We start from the raw sequence: 21322 nt of genomic DNA, 5'->3' as shown, positions 1-21322 counted from the left end.
CTCGAGGACTATGAATGCGACCTGCCGGGCAGGACTGGAACTTAGAGGGGAGGGGTGTTATGTACTGAGTTGAATAGGATCCAAACTGCAGCAGTCTGATTGGTCCTAGAACAATAGGATTCAGAATGCAGCAGTCTGATTGGTCCAAGAACAATGCAGCAGTATGATTGGTTGGCAGGAACCACCCAATCATGCTCCAGATATAAGTGAATCCACAACCTGAATGGCTTACAGTAGAATTCCAGAATTAACCAATCATGTGCAGCCCATTGTGTAAATAATGTATATAAAGCAGATACTTTGAGGGGACTTTCATTCATTCCTCCTCACCACTATGAGCTGAATAAAGAGCATGAAATCACTTTGCGACTCTGAGTATATTTCAGTTATGTATGAAATATATTGGCTTAATGTAACTATGCAAAGGATTTAGAAAGTAAGAAATGTTAGATTCTTATGTTAGATTCTTATTTCATTGATGGTGTGTGAGAAGGTGAACCCAAGATCTCTGTTACCATGAGCCATCTGTTTTAGCCATCTGTTTTGGAGTGAATAGGGCAATAGGGCAAAGATGATCTGGTAATTAAGGTGCCTTTTCGAGGCAAATGTAAGATATATGGCTACTTGTCTGCCATTTATGGATAGAAGGAAACATAGCTCTTTGTCTCCCATAAAAGGTAATAGGAAATGGGTGTATCTTTTATGATTGGTTCTAGCAAACAGCCAATAGGAATTTCAACCAGGCTGATTGGACAGAGGCAGCCAAAGGAGGAGCAAGGGGGCTGGGCTGAGGAAATATAAGTGCTGGCCATCAGGGCTGGAGTGGGCAGAGCTTTGGTATCTCTATTGCTGCGTTGAATATTTCATTCCAGCTAAGCGTTAACCACAAGCAGGGTGCTACAAAAGAAGAATGGAAACTTTTTACAAATTACTTAAAATACAACAAAATGAATTGGACTCCTTGGCAGGTTTTGAATAAACATACACAAATTTATTGACTGTTAACATAGTAGACAGATAATATAAAGATTTGTACAATTTTACAGTATGCAGAGAATATGTGGTGAGAAATCAGAGAGAGGAGCTGAGGGAGTCTGGAGAGGGTGAGGAAGGGAGGGTTTGATGGGGAGATGGGGGGAAGGGGGAATAATGAATACATGTTTTGATATTTTCTTATGTTGAAATTGTTAATAAAAATCCTTTTTTTATTAAAAAAAGGAAACCTTTGCTCCTCTTTAACCAATCAATGAAAACAAAACGGAATGAACGATCATCGAAAGCCCCGCGCAGGGTTTTAAATGAGAGAGACCTTTTTATTTGGACGGGTGGGTGGTTTAAACGCGACGAATGAAGCAGGGCCTTAAGTCCCTTTTCAGCAGCACAGAGAGGAAGGCGAGCGCAGAGGCTCCTCCGCCTCCCTCAGGTTTTGGCGGGAAAGCTGGCGGGGCCCTCCGCGTGACTCATCGACAGAAGCGGCGGGGGCGGCGACCTCCCCCCTTCTCTCTCCTCGCCTCCTCCCTCAATCCCGCCGAGGCCGCTTCCGCCGCCGCCTGAGGGGAAACCCATCATTCCCGAGCAAGATGGCGATGCTCTCCGTCTTGCAGGCTTCGCTGGCCGACGCTGCCGGAGGATTCAGCTTCCACAACTGCGCCCGGTCAGTGGCGGCCGCGGGGGGAGAGCGGGGGAGGCGGCGTGGGGGCCCGGCGGGGCGGCTCCGAGGCCTAGCGAGGCCCTCACGCGGGTGGGAGAGAAAGGGCTCTTCTATTACAACGGTAATAAGTAACGCGCGCGCCGGTGCTGCTGCGGTTTCCCCATGGATCTTCCTTAGCGGCCTTCTTATTCGCCTGATCGCTTAAGCCGCCTTGGGATCCGCGGATGCTTCGTTCTTTCCCGGGAGGGGGGGTCGGGGGGCCGAAGGGGGGAGGAGGAGCCCCCCTTGGAAGTGGCTGAGCCAGACCCCCAAGGGCCGCCCATGGGGTGAGCGGGCTGGGGGGGACCTTGCCTCTCCCCGCCCTTTATCTCAGAGAAGGAAGGGCTGTCGCTTCGTTACTATCCACCTCTTGGAAAGCTTAAACCTGCGGATTTCTTTCCTCCTCAGTAACTAGGCAGCTGCCAGAGGGTGAAAATAGCGCTCAGGTTCTTTGCTGGGGGGGGGGGCGGGGAAACGGGAATAATAAAAATAAAAATAAATTTTATTTAAACCTCACCCTCTCCAGCCAAAACTGGGCTCAGAGCAGCCAACATCAAATGTATAACACATTAACATAAAATCAATCAATTAAAATACATCCTCAAATCAGATCAAGATCAGAATAAAATCCAATCAGATGGCAACCCGCAGATTAGGGTTGGGGACCTTAAATGCTCACCAGGCCCAACTATTTGTGCTGTTTGTTTTTGTATGGGCCTGTGAGAAAAATTGGGAAGCCGCTTTCATGCAAGTGCTTATTAAAGGGGAGGGGGAGTCAGGCTGAACCCTGACCAAAGGCCTGGCTGAACAGCTCCATCTTGCGGGCCCTGCGGAAAGATGTCAGATCCACCTTTTTATCCTGCTGGGCGGCTCAGTTGCTTAGAGCCTGATGTTGATAATCCCACGTTTGCCCAGTTGCAGGTTCGTATTCCTGCCTTGCCGGGAGCTGGACTAGGACTAGGTGATTCTTCGGGTCCCTTCCAACACTGCGGTGCTATGAATCCCATTTTTGCCAAATCGTAGCTCCTCCCATAGGAGCAAACGGTTGCTAGTTCCCCCACCCCCAATTATAGCGGGGGTGGGGTGGTGGTGGTAGAAGAGAATTGCAGGGGTGGGGAGAGCGTGAGGGTTGTTGTTTTTGCTCCAAACTGCTTGTGTGTGCGCTGAAATGCCAAGGGAAAACACACTTGCCTGCTCCCCAATAGGGCGGGTGGAGCATGCAAAAGCGATCCACTGTTGTAGCCAGCAGCCCTTGGGCAGGCTTACTTAGAAGGTAAGTAAGGTTGGATTTCATTCTAGCGGGATCTACTTATAACCTTCAATTTCTAAGAGTTAAATTTTAAATGCATGACCAGCTTCCGGGGTGTGTGTGTCCTATAATGAACTAGTCAGGGGGCCAGATTCAGGGAGCGATGGGGGTAGGTTGTTACCTTCCTGACAGTGCTTTCTTCCTTTTATTAAATCGGGAGGAGTGGGGTGTTGGTGGGCTTGGTGCTTGCATTGGTTCCTTTTGCTGCATTCACTTCTTTCTCATCCTCTGGCAGTTAGAGTAGTCAGGATCTCCTTACACTATTTATGGAGAAGACTTTTTAATTTTTAGCACCAGTGCCTCGTTTTCATGATTACCTCCTGTTGTAGGAATTCTCAGCTTGAAGTGGAGGGGACCAAGAAGGGCCTACGTCTTCCCACAGCCCACAAGACTGGCACCACCATTGCTGGGGTAGTGTTTAAGGTGAGGCCCAATGCTTGTTGCAGTAATATCAGCTTTTTCAGTGTTTGTCCTATGCATGTCTACTCAGAAGTAAGTCCCACTAAGCTTAGTGACACTTGCTTCCAGGAAAGTGGGCATAGGATTGCCACCTCCCTTTCTTTATCTAGGATGGGATAGTACTTGGAGCAGATACAAGAGCCACTGAAGGGATGGTTGTTGCTGACAAGAACTGTTCAAAAATACACTATATATCTCCAAACATTTAGTAAGTATATATATTACTAACCTTTTTCTAGGCCTGCTTATGACCACAGATTTTCTGGAAGTGGAAAGTTGCAAAGTATTGGTTTCTAATGGAGGGAACCAGGGAAAAGTAGGAAGAAAAAGCATGGGTATTTAATTGTTCATGTTTCACAAAGGGCTTTCTCTGTCCTCTCCTGAAAATGACCACCTGCTTTAATGGACTAAGACTTTCTAGTTAGCTCTTGATTCCTATAGAGTGGCAATGTGTTCCGGGGGTTTGTGGGGCGGCTGCCAACCAAGTGTGGCCATGGCTTCTAGATAATTATTCAGAAGCTGCTTGTTTACTAAATGAAGTAAATATGTTTGCAGTTGTTGCGGGGCTGGAACGGCTGCAGACACAGAAATGACAACTCACTTGATCTCTTCTAACATTGAACTCCACTCGCTCTCAACTGGACGGCTTCCAAGGGTGGTCACAGCCAACCGGATGCTCAAGCAGATGCTCTTCAGGTGACTGGCTTGTGGGCTGAGCAGTGCTGTTGCCACTGTTTGCCTCCTCCCCTTTCTCTCTTCATTCAGTTAAGCAGTATACAGACACATGTAGTTGGGAAAGTTCAGCAGCTGAGTGGCATGTTCTAAAATATGTGTGTGTTTAAACAATTTTACAAGCAGAAGCCTCCAGGGGCAGCATTTAAAAATGGAAATTTTTGTGTTTGTCATCAGCATTCAAAATTAACCAGTCTCCAATCTCTTTTTCGACTCAATAGCGCCACCTAGCAACCAAAATGAGATTTCCAGCTATGTGATTTGTGACCAAGATCTCTGGCTGCGCAGGAGAGCCAAGGGCAGTGTCCTAGGACTGAAGCGTTCCCTTTCTCCTTGCTCCCCAGGGAACTATTTGATGGGCTAAAGGAATGTCTCCCAGGGGCCCAAAGCAGCCTTAATTGTGGTTCTTTCTCACTGCTGTTTTTGTTACCACCCCAAAATACAAGTGTTGAAATACCGTATTTTTTGCTCTATAAGACTCACTTTTTCCCTCCTAAAAAGTAAGGGGAAATGTGTATGCGTCTTATGGAGCGAATGCAGGCTGCACAGCTATTTCAGAAGCCAGAACAGCAAGAGGGATTGCTGCTTTCACTGCACAGTGATCCCTCTTGCTGTTTTGGCTTCTGAGATTCAGAATTTTTTTCTTCTTGTTTTCCTCCCCCAAAAACTAGGTGCGTCTTGTGGTCTGGTGCGTCTTATAGAGCGAAAAAGACGGTACCTCCCATCTAGCCATCTATCTACTGCAGAGTAAAGGGCTGCTTCCTGCCTGCTGAATTTGCAAGGCCAGAGAGATGCGGCTCTGTGAGCCTGCCTCCACCCGCCAACACCATGTGTCTACGTCTCTCTGGCTGGGTCTCTCTGTCCTGCAAGCCAGAGACTTTGGGCAATGCGCAGCTGACAGGTGGGCAGACAGGCAACACTTCCTCCTCACCCCTCTCTCTTTGGAAAAGCTTCAAGTCCCTGTGAATCAAACCAGTGGTGAAGGCTGCCGGGTGTGTGGCCACCATGTTTCTTCTTTGCTCAACTTCTGTTTGTGCAGCATAAGCTGGGTGGGTGGGGGGGTGCAGGTTTTGGGGCAGCTGCTTTTTACTCTCTGGGAAGCCCATCTGTTTTATGAGAGGAGTCTTGACGTTTCAACACTCTTAAGTGTTTGTTTTCCCGCTCCCTTTTATTGGTTTAAATAGTTTCTGCTAGGAAGGGTGAGGGGAGTGCCCCTGCCTTTAAACTGCCACCACCACTGGTGTTTGTGTGCATTTTGAGAGGGAGAGAAAACTGCACAGAACTGCATGGCTTGCCCTGCTCCTGCCCCTGCTTTGGCAGGTTGGCTGTGGTTGTGCTCTTTTGGTGCTGCGCTGCTTGCAGATCCCCCACAATCTTTTTTTCCAATGAAAAGGCACCTAGGCATTCTTGTAGTGCCTGGAATGCAGGTTTAAGATGTCATTAGGCTCTTAGCTTTTATACCCCAGTTTCTAACACTGTTTGGAATGCATTTCTGGTGTTCACACACTCTTATGCTAAACACATTTATGTCTTCCAGGTATCAAGGTTACATTGGCGCAGCCCTGGTTCTGGGTGGGGTAGATGTCACTGGAGCCCATCTTTACAGCATCTATCCTCATGGATCTACTGACAAATTGCCTTATGTCACAATGGGTGAGTCTTTCCCTGTTACAATTTAGGTAACTGCACTGCCCACTAGTGGAAATCTGTCATAATTAGTTTTTCTTTCCTCATCTTTACTCGTGTGTGTGATTCTGAAATGTCATTAGCGTTGTAGAAAGTGAAAGTAAAACAGGGATCTCATACTCTGTGTGATCATATCTCTTGATGCCTAATAATAATAATTTAAATAATTGGCAAATTGTAAATGGCTTGGTGGGGAGATGGGAAATACAGCTTGTGCACATTTGCCAGAGAAATGACTCCCAGAGTGTAGCTTCAATGCTGAATGACAAATGGTTTGCTAATTCAAATCCCAAGGTAGTGGTTCTTCATCAGAACATTAAAACAAACACAAAGTTTCTGAAATGCCATCAGAACCACTAGAGAAATTACACTGTAAGGGTGATTGCAGATTTCTTAAAGCAGCCCTGTAGCTTATATAGGGGCTGTCAGCAGCAAAAATAATGTTAGCTGACTGAAAATACAGGTGTGTAGCACTTGTCAGTGGAGAGTGTGAGAGCTTCTAATTTAATGTTTTGTTCTTGAAATGGATGCAGTAGTTAATAGGCAAATGCAAGACACAGAGCTGTTCCACCAGGCCTTTGGCCAGGGCACAGCCTGACTCCCTCCTTTGGCAATCTTCACAGAACTCTAGCCCAATGGTTGCCATTAATTTGATTTGAATTAATTTTATAATGAAATGATTTTAGAATGTTGTATTATTTTATTGTTGTTAGCCGCCCAGAGCCCGGCTTCGGCTGGAGAGGGCGGGATATAAATAAAAAATTATTATTATTATTATTATTACTACTATGGATGTTTGATGGCGTTTGTTCACATAGATTCAGTTCATTCTGACCCCAATTTCACTTTGCTCGAATGCTTTGCCTGCCTATACCTCTGTGTTTACTAGGGTCAAACATTTTTCTTAAATTACTTGAAGAAATGGGGTGTGGGTGTGGGTGTGTGTGTGTGCGCGCGCACACACACACACACACACACACACAAATCATAGAAGCATCTCTATTACAGATAGCCCTAGTTAGATTATGGAAGAGGTGTACTCCAAAATTACTGCATCTGTTTGGTTGATTTTGATGTTCTTTCATGCCAGTGTTAGGGAAAATTGGAGTCCTGGGCATAGACAAGCAGAGTTGTACAAAATGCTTAGAACAGAGTGTAGCTTTTTTACACCAATCGATGGTGCCATGGTACCCTACAAAGTAGTAAATTATTTATTCTGTGCATGAAATCTATTTTTGAAAGAATGCTATTATAGGATTTATGGTATATTATTCTATTCAGACCCTTATATGAATTAACATAAAATATGAAATTGGATTAATATTTATAAATGTGTCCTGAAATTTATAAATTATTAAACTGCTGAACAATAAACCTTGCTGCATTTGTATAGTGAATGATTAGTGACCCAAAACTGCAGGATTCATGTCTGCCTTGCACCAGGAATCCTTTGACCCTGTTTTGTTTGAAGCTGTAGAGCATGGTTATCCTATGAATATTGTTCGCTGCACCCAGTGAAAGAAATCTGACTGGTACGGACTGCTGTCATTAAATGGGAATAGGCTTCTAAGCCTGTGAAGCCTGACAGTATTAATCTGTCTCTTTTATCTACCATGCTGCTATTCCTTTAAAAAGAGAAGAAGAAGAAGGCTGCAATTCCAGCATGTTTAAAAGTAAACCACGATGAACTCCACAACACTTGTTTCCAAGTAAAAGTGCTTAGGGTTGGGCTATTGCATACCTGACAATGCTTCATTACAGGAATGACATGGGGTATATTGTGCAAATCTCTGGTCTGGTAAATATCAAAAATAGTAGTAGTAATAATAATTAATAATAAAAATAATTTATTATTTATACCCTGCCCATCTGGCTGAGTTTCCCCAGCCACTCTGGGCGGCTCCCAATCAAGTGTTAAAAACAGTACAGCATTAAATATTAAAAACTTCCCTAAACAGGGCTGCCTTCAGTATAGACAACTTCAATCTACTGTTTAAATAATTTGTCCAAATGTAGGGCCATGTTTTAAATGTGATATAGCAAACTAAGAGACTGGAGAATGAATTTCTTGCTGCAGTGTGCAGCATACCTAAGGCTTAGGGATTACAATCTTAAAATGATCATAAAACCAGACATCAAAATTCATGCCCTCAAGCTCTGTTCTTGGGATGGATAACTGGCACAGACATGAATGTCTTGCAGTGCCTCTACATTGACACAACCCAGTTTTGGCCTCTTCTGGAAAGAAAGGACCGTAACCTTTTGATGGGCAGATGTGATGAAATATGAACACAGTTTGTGTTTTTAGTACTCCTGTGAAGGCTGACTGATCTCTTATGTGCCAAAATATTAGCATGATTTTTAAACTCAACATTTTGACAAGCTTAGGTTGGTAGCAGAGAATACATATTTAAGCCAGAAGGAATTAGCTATCACAGCAGAATAGTAAATACTCAGACCTGCTCATATTTGATCAGATGTTAGGCACACACAAGGCAGCAGTATTGCTATTCCATGATTCCTCCATGTTTCTACAAACTGAATACTAATTTCCCCATACCTTTCTCTTGTTGTTTTAAGCAATATTTTACATGTGTGTGCATGTAAGGCCTCTGTATTGTTGCTCAAAACAGGCAAAGAATAGAAATCCAGCATTTTGTTCCTAAATAAGAGACCAGTGTCGTTCCTTAGAAGGAATTTAAAACATACTCAGTGCTTACTCAGGAGTGAAAACATCAAATTAAAGTGTTTATGCTGACAAAGGACAAATGCGGATTTCAGCAAACGATGCAAGATTGTCTGATTGCTGGCTTGTCTAGAAAAGCTTCTGGCCATGGCTATATAATGAAATGCATGCATACAATTAAAGGGCTTGAAGTCTGTACTTCAGACTTGGGAAGCAGCAAGATGCATTCTGGTGGTCTCTTGTGGCTAAGGCTGATCTCTTGGCACCAGTATTGTTTCATATTCATAAATCAGCTCTTCATGCATTGACAATGTCTGTCTGCCGCACAGGCAATGCCACCAAGAGACCAGGCCTCTCAGCCAGGAACCAGAGTGAAAAATGATGCCGATCGATGGGTCTGTGGAGAACACTGGATATCTACCTAGGAGGAGCAGCAAATTGAATAACAATGAGCATTTGTGAATAAGTGCGCTGTCAGGGACTGTTGACACTGATGGATTAGAGAAATCTAAAAGTTACTCTCTTCACAGTGCATTTGTTTGCCAGTGTGGCAGCAGCAAACAGGAGTGCTGGAAGATGCAGAAGGCTTTTTAGTAAAAGAAAGCACTCTTCACTGAATGTTTGACATTCAAAAGGCTGCTTGCTAACTGCAGTGTGCAAATGGACAAGTCCAATATCTGTTAAATATGGGACAGCAAGGTCATTTTAAAACACAAAAGTATCTCTAGGTCATCAGATGTATAAAAAGGAATGCTGTGACTCTGTAATGTAACTGTAAAGAGAACATCATTCAGATATTATTATTATTAGTATTATTTATTTATATATATATATATATATATATATATATATATATATATATATATCGCCCTATACCCAGAGATCTCAGGGTGGTTTACAGAAAAGAGGGCAGTTCACAGAAAAGATTCCCTTTCTTGTTATTCTTTCTGAGTCTAATAAAAAAAATCACTTTTGAGATTGGTGTAGAACTTATTTCTAGGCTGTTTTTAATTTAAATGCAGGTAGCACTGAGAAACTTATGTGCCCTGATCAGTTTATTTTAAAATATTTTTAAAACCACCTGTTAGGTGCCGGCATGGTTGCTCGAGAGCGAAGAGGCAAGACTCCCACCGGTCTTTTCCAGGCTGTATTATCTGTACAAAAACATTTACAGTGCAGAGCGTCTCAAGTCCATGTCTGCTCAGTCGCTAGCAGAATCTGGGAGTGGGCGGTCCTTAAACTTGCCCCAGCATAACAGTCTTTTGACCCCCATCCTTCTCCTCCCCTCTCTGCTCGTAAACCGACTGCACAGAGAGGGCGTTGGCAAAGGGGGACCTGCCTCCCCCCCCACTTTGCTCAGGCTCGGTGTTGCGGCTCTCTCTAGCATCTTCCGATCCCTGCATCCCTTCCCCACTGGAGGCTTCCCTCCTCCCCGGAGGAAGAGCTGCTTCGCACGATCTTCGGAGGCTCCCTGTATTTTTTTAAAATAAATATTTTATTGAGTTTTCACAATCAAAAAGCATACAAAGAAAATACAAAATCACAAAGAAAAATACAATACAAAAATACAGACATTAAACACATCAAAAAAAGGAAAAAAGAAGTAAAAACACATATAATAGCAAAAAACAAAAATTCCCTCTTTCTTAATTTCTCATCTTCAATTAGCTTATTTTCCCGACTTCCTCACGTCTCCCGTTCTTGTATCCCTTTTTTAAAAATTAATTTAGCAAATTCATATCCTATTAATTTATCTGTTGTTAATCCAATCTAACATTTTACTTCGTTGCTAAAGCCCCTGCGATTCATTTCAATGTCCTTAACATTCATAAATTTTACAGTATTTCTGCAAATAAATTTTAAATTTCTTCCAATCTTCCTCCACCGTCTCCTCTCCCTGGTCTCGGATCCTGCCAGTCATTTCCGCCATCTCCATATAGTCCATTAACTGCATCTGCCAATCTTCCAAGGTGGGTAGATCTTGTGTCTTCCAATGCTTTGCGATGAGAATTCTTGCTGCTGCTGTAGCATACATAAAAAAAGTTCTATCCTTCTTTAACACCGATTGGTCCACTATGCCCAGGAGGAAGGCCTCTGGTTTCTTCGGGAAAGTATATTTAAATACCTTTTTCAGTTCATTATATATCATTTCCCAGAAGGCCTTGATCCTTGGGCACGTCCACCAAAGGTGAAAGAATGTACCTTCAATCTCTTTACATTTGTTATCGGGCAAATGATATATTTTTGCAAGCTTGACTGGGGTCATGTACCACCTATACATCATTTTCATTATATTCTCTCTTAAGGCATTACATGCCGTAAATTTAATCCCGGTGGTCCACAACTTCTCCCAGTTAGCAAACATAATGTTATGGCCTATGTCTTGTGCCCATTTTTTCATTGCCGATTTTACTGTTTCTTCCTCAGTATTCCATCTCAACAGCAGATTATACATTCTCGAAAGTGTCTTTACATTGGGTTCTAACAGTTCTGTTTCCAACTTTGATTTTTCCACCTGGAAACCAATTTTTTTATCCAAGTTATAAACCTCTCTTATTTGAAAATAGTGGACTTCCGGAGGCGGGGCGAAACAAGCAATGGCGGTCCTCTTCAGTCTCTGAAGAGGGGCTCCGCAGGAAAGGATCGTTCGCTACGGCACAGCGACGATCCATTAAGAAAAACCACGGGCAGAGTGAGCCCGTGGCCGTGGGACTCGGCGGGCACCTGGAGCGACCCCCAAAACGAAGAAGGGACCCCGTAAGGGGCTCCGGAAGCGCGGAGGGGAAGCGGTGCTGTGAGTTCATCGCTCTTTCTGCGGGAGCGAAGCCGCGCGGCTGCTGCTGATGAGCGTTGACCTTTCTTCCTTAAACATTGGATTCTAAATCACCTACTCGTGAGTAAGAACTACTCTATTTTGGATTACAAATTTTGAATTTGGCTGAAAGAGGGAGACGAAAAAAAGGAAGTCCGTCTCCCGGCAACGCTTAAAGATCAAAGGCAAAGAAACTGACAAGCTGGAAGCAGTTGAAAGGGATTACAAACTTGGAAGTATCGTGCGTTGGTAGAATTGGTAATTGAAAGGAAAGGCAAGTTTTCTTCTTTTTTATTATTGTGTTGACTTAAATTGGGAACCCTCCTCCTTCTGTGGACTTTAAAAACTTAAGAACCCAATCTCGGGCTGACAGAAGGGAAAAGAGCTGTTTTTGCGGATACAATATACAAAACTGAAATAGCTACATTAGGGCGCTACTGGAAGATACAATTAAGCAACTGTAGCCTGCACCTTTTGGATGAGATTTTGTGGCAACTTGGGAAGGGTTCTGCAAGTGGAAAAAGTTTTAAGGACTATTGTTAAATTATTTAGTTGCAGGGATTTTAATGGCGGCTAAACTTTTCTCTTTCTTTCCTGAACTGTAATAATACTCCCTCTAGTGGAATTTGGACTTACAAGCTCCTGGGAACTAACTTTGTTTTGACTCTCTGCTGTTTTGTTATTTACACTGAGGAACTGTCTTTCCCATGGGACAATAGACAATTTGACCTTGACTCATAGACAGGTGTGGAATGAGTGGCCCACCGAAAACAAGATCTGCGAAAGCAGGGCAAGGCCAACTTGTGCAAACAACTTTGACTTCTCAGTCACGCAGATCATCAGTCCCAGCTGTATTAAAGGGACCTGAACAGCCAATAACAGCTGTATTAAAGGAAGCTGAACAGCCAACAACAGAGGATATGGCTGCAGGGAGATCTGATACCCTTCTAAATGAAATGCTACAACAATTTGTAATTTTAAATAAGAAGGTAAAAGACGCCACTTCTGAGAATCGGAAATTGGCTGAGGCTGCAAATTTAAAAGCAGACCAAGCAAACCAGAAAGTGGACGAACTAAAAGGAGAGGTAAGGCCACTACATAAGCACATTAGTGACCAGCAGGCCTACCTGTCTATGGTGGAACTGAGAAATCGGGAAAATAATTTAAGATTACGATCTATCCCAGAGCTCGAGAAAGAAGATTTGACTGGCTATTTGACAGCAGAATTTGCTAAGTTCTGGGGTATAGAAGAAGATAAAGACTTTAAAATAACAACTGCGTTTAGATTGGGAAGAGTAGCAAGGAGGGACAGGCCCAGAGACTGTCTGATTATTTTGAGGACTAAACAGGAGAGAGACAAAATACTTGACCTTCATTTTAACAAATCACTCGAGATTCAGGACAGAAAAGCGGAAATTTACAAGGATATACCAAAACAACTTTTGGATCTCAGATCTATATATACTGACCTAGCAAGACTTTTGAGAAGCAACGGGATACCCTACAGGTGGGAGTTTCCACAAGGTTTATCATTTAACTACGAAGGAAAGAAGGTTAGAATCAAAACAAAAGAGGACAACCAGAAGTTCCTGCACGACCACGGAGAGGATTTGCAGAAGGGAATAGCAGTTCCTTGGCCTCAGCCGCAGCCTGGAATAGAACCAACACCTTCTCCCTCGGATCCGGACAAAAAAGAGGACACCCCATAAAGAGTAACAACAGATTGATACAGGATGTCTCTGCAGCTGTATAGTTGGAATATTAATGGAGCAAATTCCCCGGAAAAACGGAAAAGGATTTTTCATATTTTGAAAAAAGAACATCTGGATATAATTTGTTTGCAAGAAACACATGTGACTAGGCTCCACAGGAAAGTGTTAATTAACAAAAGACTAGGCCAAGAATTTATCTCTTCAGATAGAGTTAAAAAGAGAGGCGTGGTTATCTATGCAAGGGAGAACCTATCACTGAAATTTTTGTTTAAAGATGAACAAGGAAGAATCCTGGCAATTGAAATACAAACTCAAGTAGAAAAAGTTTTGATATTAGGAATTTATGCACCAAATGAGGGGAAATCGGAATTCTACAAGAAGCTACATGAGACATTACTGGACTATCTGGACTATTCCAACATCATTATGATGGGAGACATGAATGGGGTGGTCTCTACTAACATGGATAAGTCACAGAATCAAAATCTAACCAAGGATGGCAGACTACCAAAAACTTTTTTTGAACTAACTGACAATATGGACTTGATTGATATATGGAGGACAAGAAACCCCTTAGGTAAAGAAGGAACTTTTTTCTCTGAGGCCCACCTGTCATGGACAAGAATCGACCAAATTTGGATAACTAGAGGGCTGGCACCTAAGACTACAAGAGTGGAAATCTGCCCAAAGACCTGCTCCGACCATAACGCTTTGAAAATGGAAGTGAGATTTGTTCCAGCCGGTTCCTTCAGATGGAAAATGAATGACAACCTGTTAAGAGATCAAGAGATTGTAAAGAAGGCCCAAAAAGCTTTAAAGGATTATTTTGAAATCAATTTGAATACTTCGGTGGAAAAAAGAACAATCTGGGAAGCAAGTAAAGCTGTAATGAGAGGGTTTCTGATACAACAGAACACGATTAAGAAAAAACTCTGGAATGGAAAAAAGGATAAGATATTAGAGAAGATAAGAGATGAAGAGAAAAAGTTAAGATCTAAACCAAAATCAAAAGAGATTTTAAGAGAAATTAAATTCCACCAGTCACAATATACGAAACTGATAAACCAAGAAGTGGAATGGAAAATTAAACAAATGAAACAAAGATCTTTTGAATCTGCGAATAAATGTGGAAAACTGCTAGCATGGCAGTTGAAAAAAAGACAAAAATTAAATTATGTTACCAACTTAGAGGTTGGAGGGAAAAACATCCAGAAACCAGGAGAAATTAGAAAGTGTTTCCAGAAGTACTTCAAAAAAATGTATACCCAAGGGCCCGAGGAAGGGTCTGAGATGGATCAGTTTTTGAAAGACAATTGCCTACCAGAACTGCCTCAGGAGAAGAGATCAATCTTGAATCACAAAATAACACAACAGGAAATCGAGGATGCCATTCAGAACATGCAGCTAGGCAAATCTCCAGGCCCCGATGGACTTACCTCCAAGTACTATAGGATGCTAAAAGATTATTTGATACAACCATTAATGGAGGTTTGCAACCAGATTATGGGGGGAGGGAGGGCACCAGAAACGTGGAAAGAAGCTTTCATCACATTGATACCTAAAGTGGAAACTGAAAAGACTCAACTTAAGAACTACCGTCCCATCTCACTCCTAAACGTGGATTACAAAATATTTGCAGACATTTTGGCAAGTAGATTTAAAAAGGTTTTAAATGAAGTAATTCACAAGGACCAAGCAGGCTTTCTCCCAGGCAGGCATTTGTTTGACAACACTAGGAATATTATTGATATTCTGGAACTTTTGCAAACAAATATTAACACTAAAGCAGTGTTAATCTTTATTGATGCAGAGAAGGCCTTTGACAATATTTCTTGGAAGTTCATGAAGAAAAACTTGGAAGGGATGGGAGTGGGACGGGGGTTTGAAAATGGCATAGAAGCAATTTATTCAGAACAAAAAGCTAAGTTGATAGTGAACAATGTGGTGACAGAAGAGTTTCATATTGAAAAAGGAACACGGCAGGGGTGCCCCCTTTCCCCCCTATTATTTATCTCAGTCCTGGAGGTGCTGCTGAATATGATTAGGAAGGACCGGCAGGTACAAGGAATACGGGTCGGAGCGAAACAATATAAACTGAAAGCTTTTGCAGATGACTTGGTTTTAACATTACAGGAGCCAGAACCTAGTACAAAAAGAGTTTTAGAACTGATTCAAGAATTTGGTCGGGTGGCGGGATTTAAGTTGAATAAACAAAAAACTAAGGTATTGGGAAAGAACCTGACATCTTCAGAAACAGATGGGTTTCAGAGGGAAACAGAATTAAATGTGGTTAAAAAAGTGAAATACCTGGGGGTTAACTTGTCTTCCAAAAATTTGAACTTATTTAAAGATAACTATGCAAAATGTTGGTCAGAAGTTAAAAAAGACTTAGAAACTTGGTCAAGACTGAAACTTTCCTTGTTGGGCCGAATTGCAGCTATAAAGATGAACGTATTGCCAAAGATGTTGTTTTTGTTTCAAACCTTGCAGATCGTGGACAGAGTGGAATGTTTTGGAAAGTGGCAGAAGGATATCTCAAAGTTTGTTTGGCAGGGCAAAAAGCCCCGAATAAAGTTTAAAATACTAACTGATGCAAAAGAAAGAGGGGGGTTTGCCCTGCCAGACTTAAGGCTGTATTATGAAGCTGCAGCCTTCTGCTGGATGAAAGATTGGATTTTGTTAGAGAACACTGATGTCCTAGATCTGGAAGGTTTTAATAATTCGTTAGGATGGCATGCGTATTTGTGGTATGACAAGGTAAAAACACATAAAATGTTCAAAAACCATATTGTCAGAAAAGCAATATTTATGGTCTGGACAAAATACAAAGACTTACTTGAAAGCAAGACCCCGAGGTGGTTATCACCAATGGAGGCCAAGGCCTGGAAAAAAACCCAATATGGAGGCCGGTTGGCCGAAATATTGGGAAATAATAGAAAACGTTGGAGATAATTGGAGGTTGCAGAGCTATGAAAAATTAAAGGATAAGGTGCAAGATTGGTTTCATTATGCCCAAATTAATGAGGTTTTTAAGTTGGATAAAAAAACAGGATTCCAGGTGGAAAAATCGAAACTTGAGACAGAGCTGTTAGAACCAAAGACCAAGGTATTATCGAGAATGTATAACTTGCTGCTTAAATGGAACACTCAGGATGAGACAGTTAAATCAGCCATGATAAAGTGGGCTCAAGATATTGGGTACAACATTATGTTTGAAGACTGGGAAAGGTTATGGACCACCGGTATGAAATTTACGGCATGTAATGCCCTGAAAGAAAACATTATGAAAATGATATACAGGTGGTACATGACCCCAGTCAAGCTTGCTAAGATATACCATTTGTCTGATAATAAATGTTGGAAGTGTAAGAAGGCTGAAGGGACATTCTTTCACCTTTGGTGGACTTGTCCAAGAGTGAAGGCCTTCTGGGAAATGATCTACAATGAGTTAAAAAAGGTGTTTAAGTACACCTTTCCTAAGAAACCGGAGGCCTTCCTCTTGGGCATTGTGGGCCAAAAGGTGTTAAAGAAGGATAGAACGTTTTTTATGTATGCAACCACAGCAGCAAGAATTCTTATCGCTAAACACTGGAAGACTCAAGATTTGCCCACACTGGAAGAGTGGCAAACGCAATTGATGGACTACATGGAGTTGGCCGAGATGACTGCCAGGATTCGAGATTTGGGAGAAGAAGCATTGGAGGAGGACTGGAAAAAATTTAAGGACTATTTGCAAAAATTTTACAAGTTATATGAATTATAGGATTTCGCATGATTAGGAAGGTTAGCCCCAGCAATGAGAGTGGAATATATATGAAATTAGACAATATTAATGAAAGAACCAACGTTTAAATGTTTAAAAAGGATAATATATGTGTTTATAGAGTAAATGGATAATAAGTAACTTAAACTTAAAATGCAATTGAAAGTACAAAAGAAACACATGAAACAAGGTTATAATTTGCTGACAAATTTATTATTAAGACTGCATTGTGCGGGAGATGTGGGGAAGTTCGATGGAAGATTGAAACAAGCTTTGGAAATAATCAGGTTTTTTTTCCTTTTCTTTTCTTGTTTTCTTTGTTTTTCTGTGCTGTTTATCTTTATCTGGAAAAAATGTAATAAAAATATTTAAAAAAAGAAAGAAAATAGTGTAACCAGTCTCGCACCTTCTCTTTGAGTTTGTCATAACTCTGCAATTTCAATTTATCACCTTCCTGTTCTAAAATTTCCCAGTATTTTGGCCAATTAGCTTCCATGTTGAGTTTTTTCAAGGCCTTTGCCTCCACAGGTGATAGCCACCTTGGAGTTTTACTCTCCAAAAAGTCTTTATACCTTATCCAGACATTAAACAGTGCTTTTCTGACAATATGGTTTTTAAATGCCTTATGTGCTTTTATCTTGCCGTACCATAGATATGCATGCCACCCGAATACATTATCATACCCTTCAAGGTCCAAAACATCAGTGTTCTCAAGAAGCAGCCATTCCTTCAGCCAGCAAAAGGCTGCTGACTCGTAATAAAGTTTTAAGTCCGGCAGGGCAAACCCCCCCTCTGTCTTTAGCATCAGTAAGAATTTTAAGTTTTATTCTGGGCTTTTTGCCCTGCCAGACAAATCTAGATATGTCTCTTTGCCACTTCTTGAAACAGTCCATCTTATCAATAATTTGCAATGATTGGAATAAAAATAACATCCTCGGCAATACATTCATCTTAATAACAGCAATTCGACCCAGCAAGGAAAGCTTCAAGTTCGTCCAGATTTCTAAATCTTTTTTCACCTCTGACCAGCATTTCTCATAGTTGTCTTTAAAAAGATTTACATTCTTAGATGTCATGTTCACCCCCAGGTATTTTACCTTCTTTACTATTGTTAGCTCTGTCTCATTCTGAAACCTCTCTCTTTCTATCGGTGACAAATTTTTCTCCAAAACCTTAGTTTTTAGCTTACTTAATTTAACACCTGCCACTTGACCAAATTCCTGGATTACTTCTAAGGCCCTCTTGGTACTAGGTATCGGCTCCTGTAATGTCATAACAAGATCATCTGCAAAAGCTTTAAGTTTGTATTGTTTGGCTCCGACCTGGATACCCTGAATCAAATGATCCCTTCTAATCATGTTTAGGAGAACCTCCAGGACAGAAATAAAAAGCAATGGGGAAATTGGGCAACCTTGTCGTGTCCCTTTCTCTATTTTAAACTCTTCAGTAACCATATTGTTCACTATCAATTTAGCTTTTTGTTCAGAATATATTGCACCTATACCGTTTTCAAAGTTTTGTCCAACCCCCATCCCCTGAAGATTTTTCTTCATAAAACTCCAAGAAATGTTGTCAAAGGCTTTCTCCGCATCCACAAAAATCAAAACTGCTTTTGTATTGATGTTCACCTGCAACTTTTCTAGAATATTAATAATATTCCTCGTGTTGTCCGATAAATGTCTTCCAGGGAGAAAGCCTGCCTGGTCTTTATGTAGTATTCCTGCAAAAACTTTTTTCAATCTTCTAGCCAAAATATCAGCAAAAAATTTGTAATCCACATTGAGTAGGGATATGGGGCGATAGTTCTTAAGTTGTGTCTTTTCAGACTCAGTTTTCAGTATGAGTGTGATATAAGCTTCTTTCCATGCCTCAGGTGCCTTTTCCCCTTCCATAATTTCATTACAAACCTCCTTCAATGGTTGGATTAAACAGTCTTTCAAAGTTCTATGATACTTGGAGGTTAGTCCATCAGGTCCTGGAGATTTACCTAGTTGCATATTTTGAATTGCGCCTTCCACTTCTTGTTCAGATATTTTATAGTTCAGTAAATCTTTATTTTCTTGAGAATTTTTTTGTAATCCATTGGTATTCAAAAATCAATCAAGTCAATTTTCGACTCCATCTGCGGCCCTTGTGTGTAAAGTTCTTTAAAGTATCTCTGGAAGCAGCTTATGATCTCCTGTGGCTTCTGAATGTTTTTTCCATCCACTTCAAGATTGGTAACTGTGTTTAGTTTTTGTCTCTTCTTCAACTGCCATGCTAGCAATTTTCCACATTTGTTAGCTGATTCGAAGGTTTTTTGTCTCATCTGTTTGACTTTCCATTCAATGTCCTGATTTATCATTTTTATGTATTGTACTTGATGTAACTTAATTTCTCTCAAGATCTCTTGGGATTTTGGTTTAACTCTAAGTTTTTTCTCTCCTTCTCTTATTTTCTCCAAAATCTTCTCCTTTTTCTCATTTTGGATTTTCCTCTTTATTGCATTTTGTTGTATCAAAAACCCTCTCATCACGGCTTTGCCTGCGTCCCAGATTGTTCTTTTTTCCACTGTAGTCTTCAAATTTATCTCAAAATAGTCCTTTATGGTTTTGGGGGCCTTCTTGATAATTTCTGAATCTCTAAACAAGGCGTCATTCATCCTCCATCTGAAGGATCCAGTCACTGTTGGTTTCATTTCCATCTTTACAGGGTTATGGTCGGAACATGTTTTTGGGCAGATTTCCGTTCTGCGGATCTTGCGAGCCATTCCTCTAGTTATCCAGATTTGGTCAATCCTTGTCCAGGTCTTTTGGGCTTCAGAGAAAAAAGTCCCTTCTTTTCCAAGGGGGTTCTTAGTTCTCCAAATGTCAATTAAATCCATATTGTCTGTCATTTCAAAAAAGATTTTCGGTAGTCTTCCATCTTTTGTCACCACTTGTCTTTCTGACTTATCCATATTTGTCGATACCACTCCGTTCATGTCTCCAAGCATAATAATGTTTAAGTCCATATAGTCCAACAATGTCTCATGCAATTTCTTGTAAAATTCTGATTTCCCCTCATTTGGTGCGTATATCCCTAATATCAGAAATTTCTCACCTTGAAATTGTATTTCAATAGCTACATATCTTCCTTGATCATCTTTAAATACAAATTTAGGTGATAGACTTTCCTTTGCATAAATCACCACTCCTCTCTTTTTAACTTTGTCTGATGAGATGAATTCTTGTCCTAATCTTTTGTTAATTAACACTTTTCTATGTGTTCTGGTCACATGGGTTTCTTGTAAACATATCAAGTCCAATTTTTCCTTTCTCAACAGATGAAAAAAAATTTTCCTCTTGTCCGGGGAATTTAGACCTCTAATATTCCAAGTTAATACTTGCAGAGACATTGTGAAGTTATTCTGCTTCTCCTCCAACTGCTCCCAGTGTTTGTTCTTGATCTGTGGGTGGTATCACTTTTGTTTTATCCTCCAATGTTGGCTTTGTTAGGTCCAAAATTCCTGGCTTCGGCCTTGATTCTCTGTTATCCACTTCCTTATATAAGTCTTCCTCATGAACTCTCAAAAACATCTCTTTGTCCTCTTCCGATTTTATCTTGACCTTTTTCCCTTCGTAAGTAAAGGACAACCCCTGGGGAAATTCCCACCGGAAGACGATGTTGTTTCTTCTTAGCAGGGTCACCAGGTCTCCGTATTTTGCTCTAAGGTCCAATAAATGTTTCGGGATATCTTTGTAAATCTCTATCCTGGATCCCTCTATTTCCAGTGGTTTCTGATAGTGTAGGCCCAATATTTTGTCTCGCTCTTCTTTAGATCCAAGTGTAATCAGGCAATCTCTTACCTTGTTTTTCCTTCCCTCTTTATTCCCTCTACCAAGTCTGAAGGCTGTCACTATCTTAAAATCTTTCTCTGGATCGAGTTCCTGCGTAAGGAATTCAATCAAGTTACCTTCTTCCGATTCCGGTACAGCTCTGATCCTCAAATTAGCTTGTTTATCTTTCAATTCCAATAGGGACAGTTGTGCCTTGTGTTCTTCTATTTGCTTGTTAATTGGTTGCAATTTTCCTTCTACCACCAGCACCTTTTCTCTAGCTTCCTCAGCAATTTTCTTTGTCAATTTAGATTCCTGAACCAGCCTGTCAATGGCCTGCGTATTGGAGCTAATGGTCGTGGTGTTCAAATCAATTTTAGCTGACAGTTTCTCCAAAGCTCCAAATATTTTGTCTAATGATGCACTTAAGTTTTCCTCAGCACCTGTACTTTTTGGCACAGTCTGTCCAGTGTCCTCTTTTTCTACAACAGGAGGTGCTACTACTGATTGTCTTCTTTGTTGTTGTCTGGTTTTCATTCTTGTTGGCTGTGGCTGGGGCTTATCCTGATCCATTGCTTTATTATTCAACAGTTGAAGGTCGCTTGCGCAGTTTAAATTCCTTTCCGATGGGAAAATTTCCAGACCTTGTAATGGAAAGTCCCCAACTATATTCCAA

General features: G+C 41.3%; 1 protein-coding gene across 2 annotated transcripts in view; it reads left to right on the top strand.

Annotated features, from left to right (window-relative positions):
* Nucleotides 1-1514: 1514 nt before the first annotated feature.
* Nucleotides 1515-21322, top strand: part of LOC310697693 (proteasome subunit beta type-7-like) — a 41285-nt gene continuing 21477 nt past the window's right edge. The window contains exons 1-5 of one of the 2 annotated variants that reach the window (XM_083484397.1): nucleotides 1515-1654; nucleotides 3329-3422; nucleotides 3569-3666; nucleotides 4014-4154; nucleotides 5728-5843. In XM_083484397.1, the coding sequence (XP_083340523.1) occupies nucleotides 1581-1654; nucleotides 3329-3422; nucleotides 3569-3666; nucleotides 4014-4154; nucleotides 5728-5843 (523 nt within the window). In that variant the 5' untranslated portion in view covers nucleotides 1515-1580. The remainder of the gene's footprint in view (nucleotides 1655-3328; nucleotides 3423-3568; nucleotides 3667-4013; nucleotides 4155-5727; nucleotides 5844-21322) is intronic. The other variant, XM_083484396.1, reaches the window with a different exon arrangement.

The sequence above is a fragment of the Podarcis liolepis genome, assembly GCF_965112155.1.
Source record: "Podarcis liolepis genome assembly, chromosome: W".
Classification (NCBI taxonomy): Eukaryota; Metazoa; Chordata; class Lepidosauria; order Squamata; family Lacertidae; genus Podarcis; species Podarcis liolepis.
Note: the sequence above shows the minus strand (reverse complement) of the source record. Positions and strands in the feature narration are given on the sequence as shown.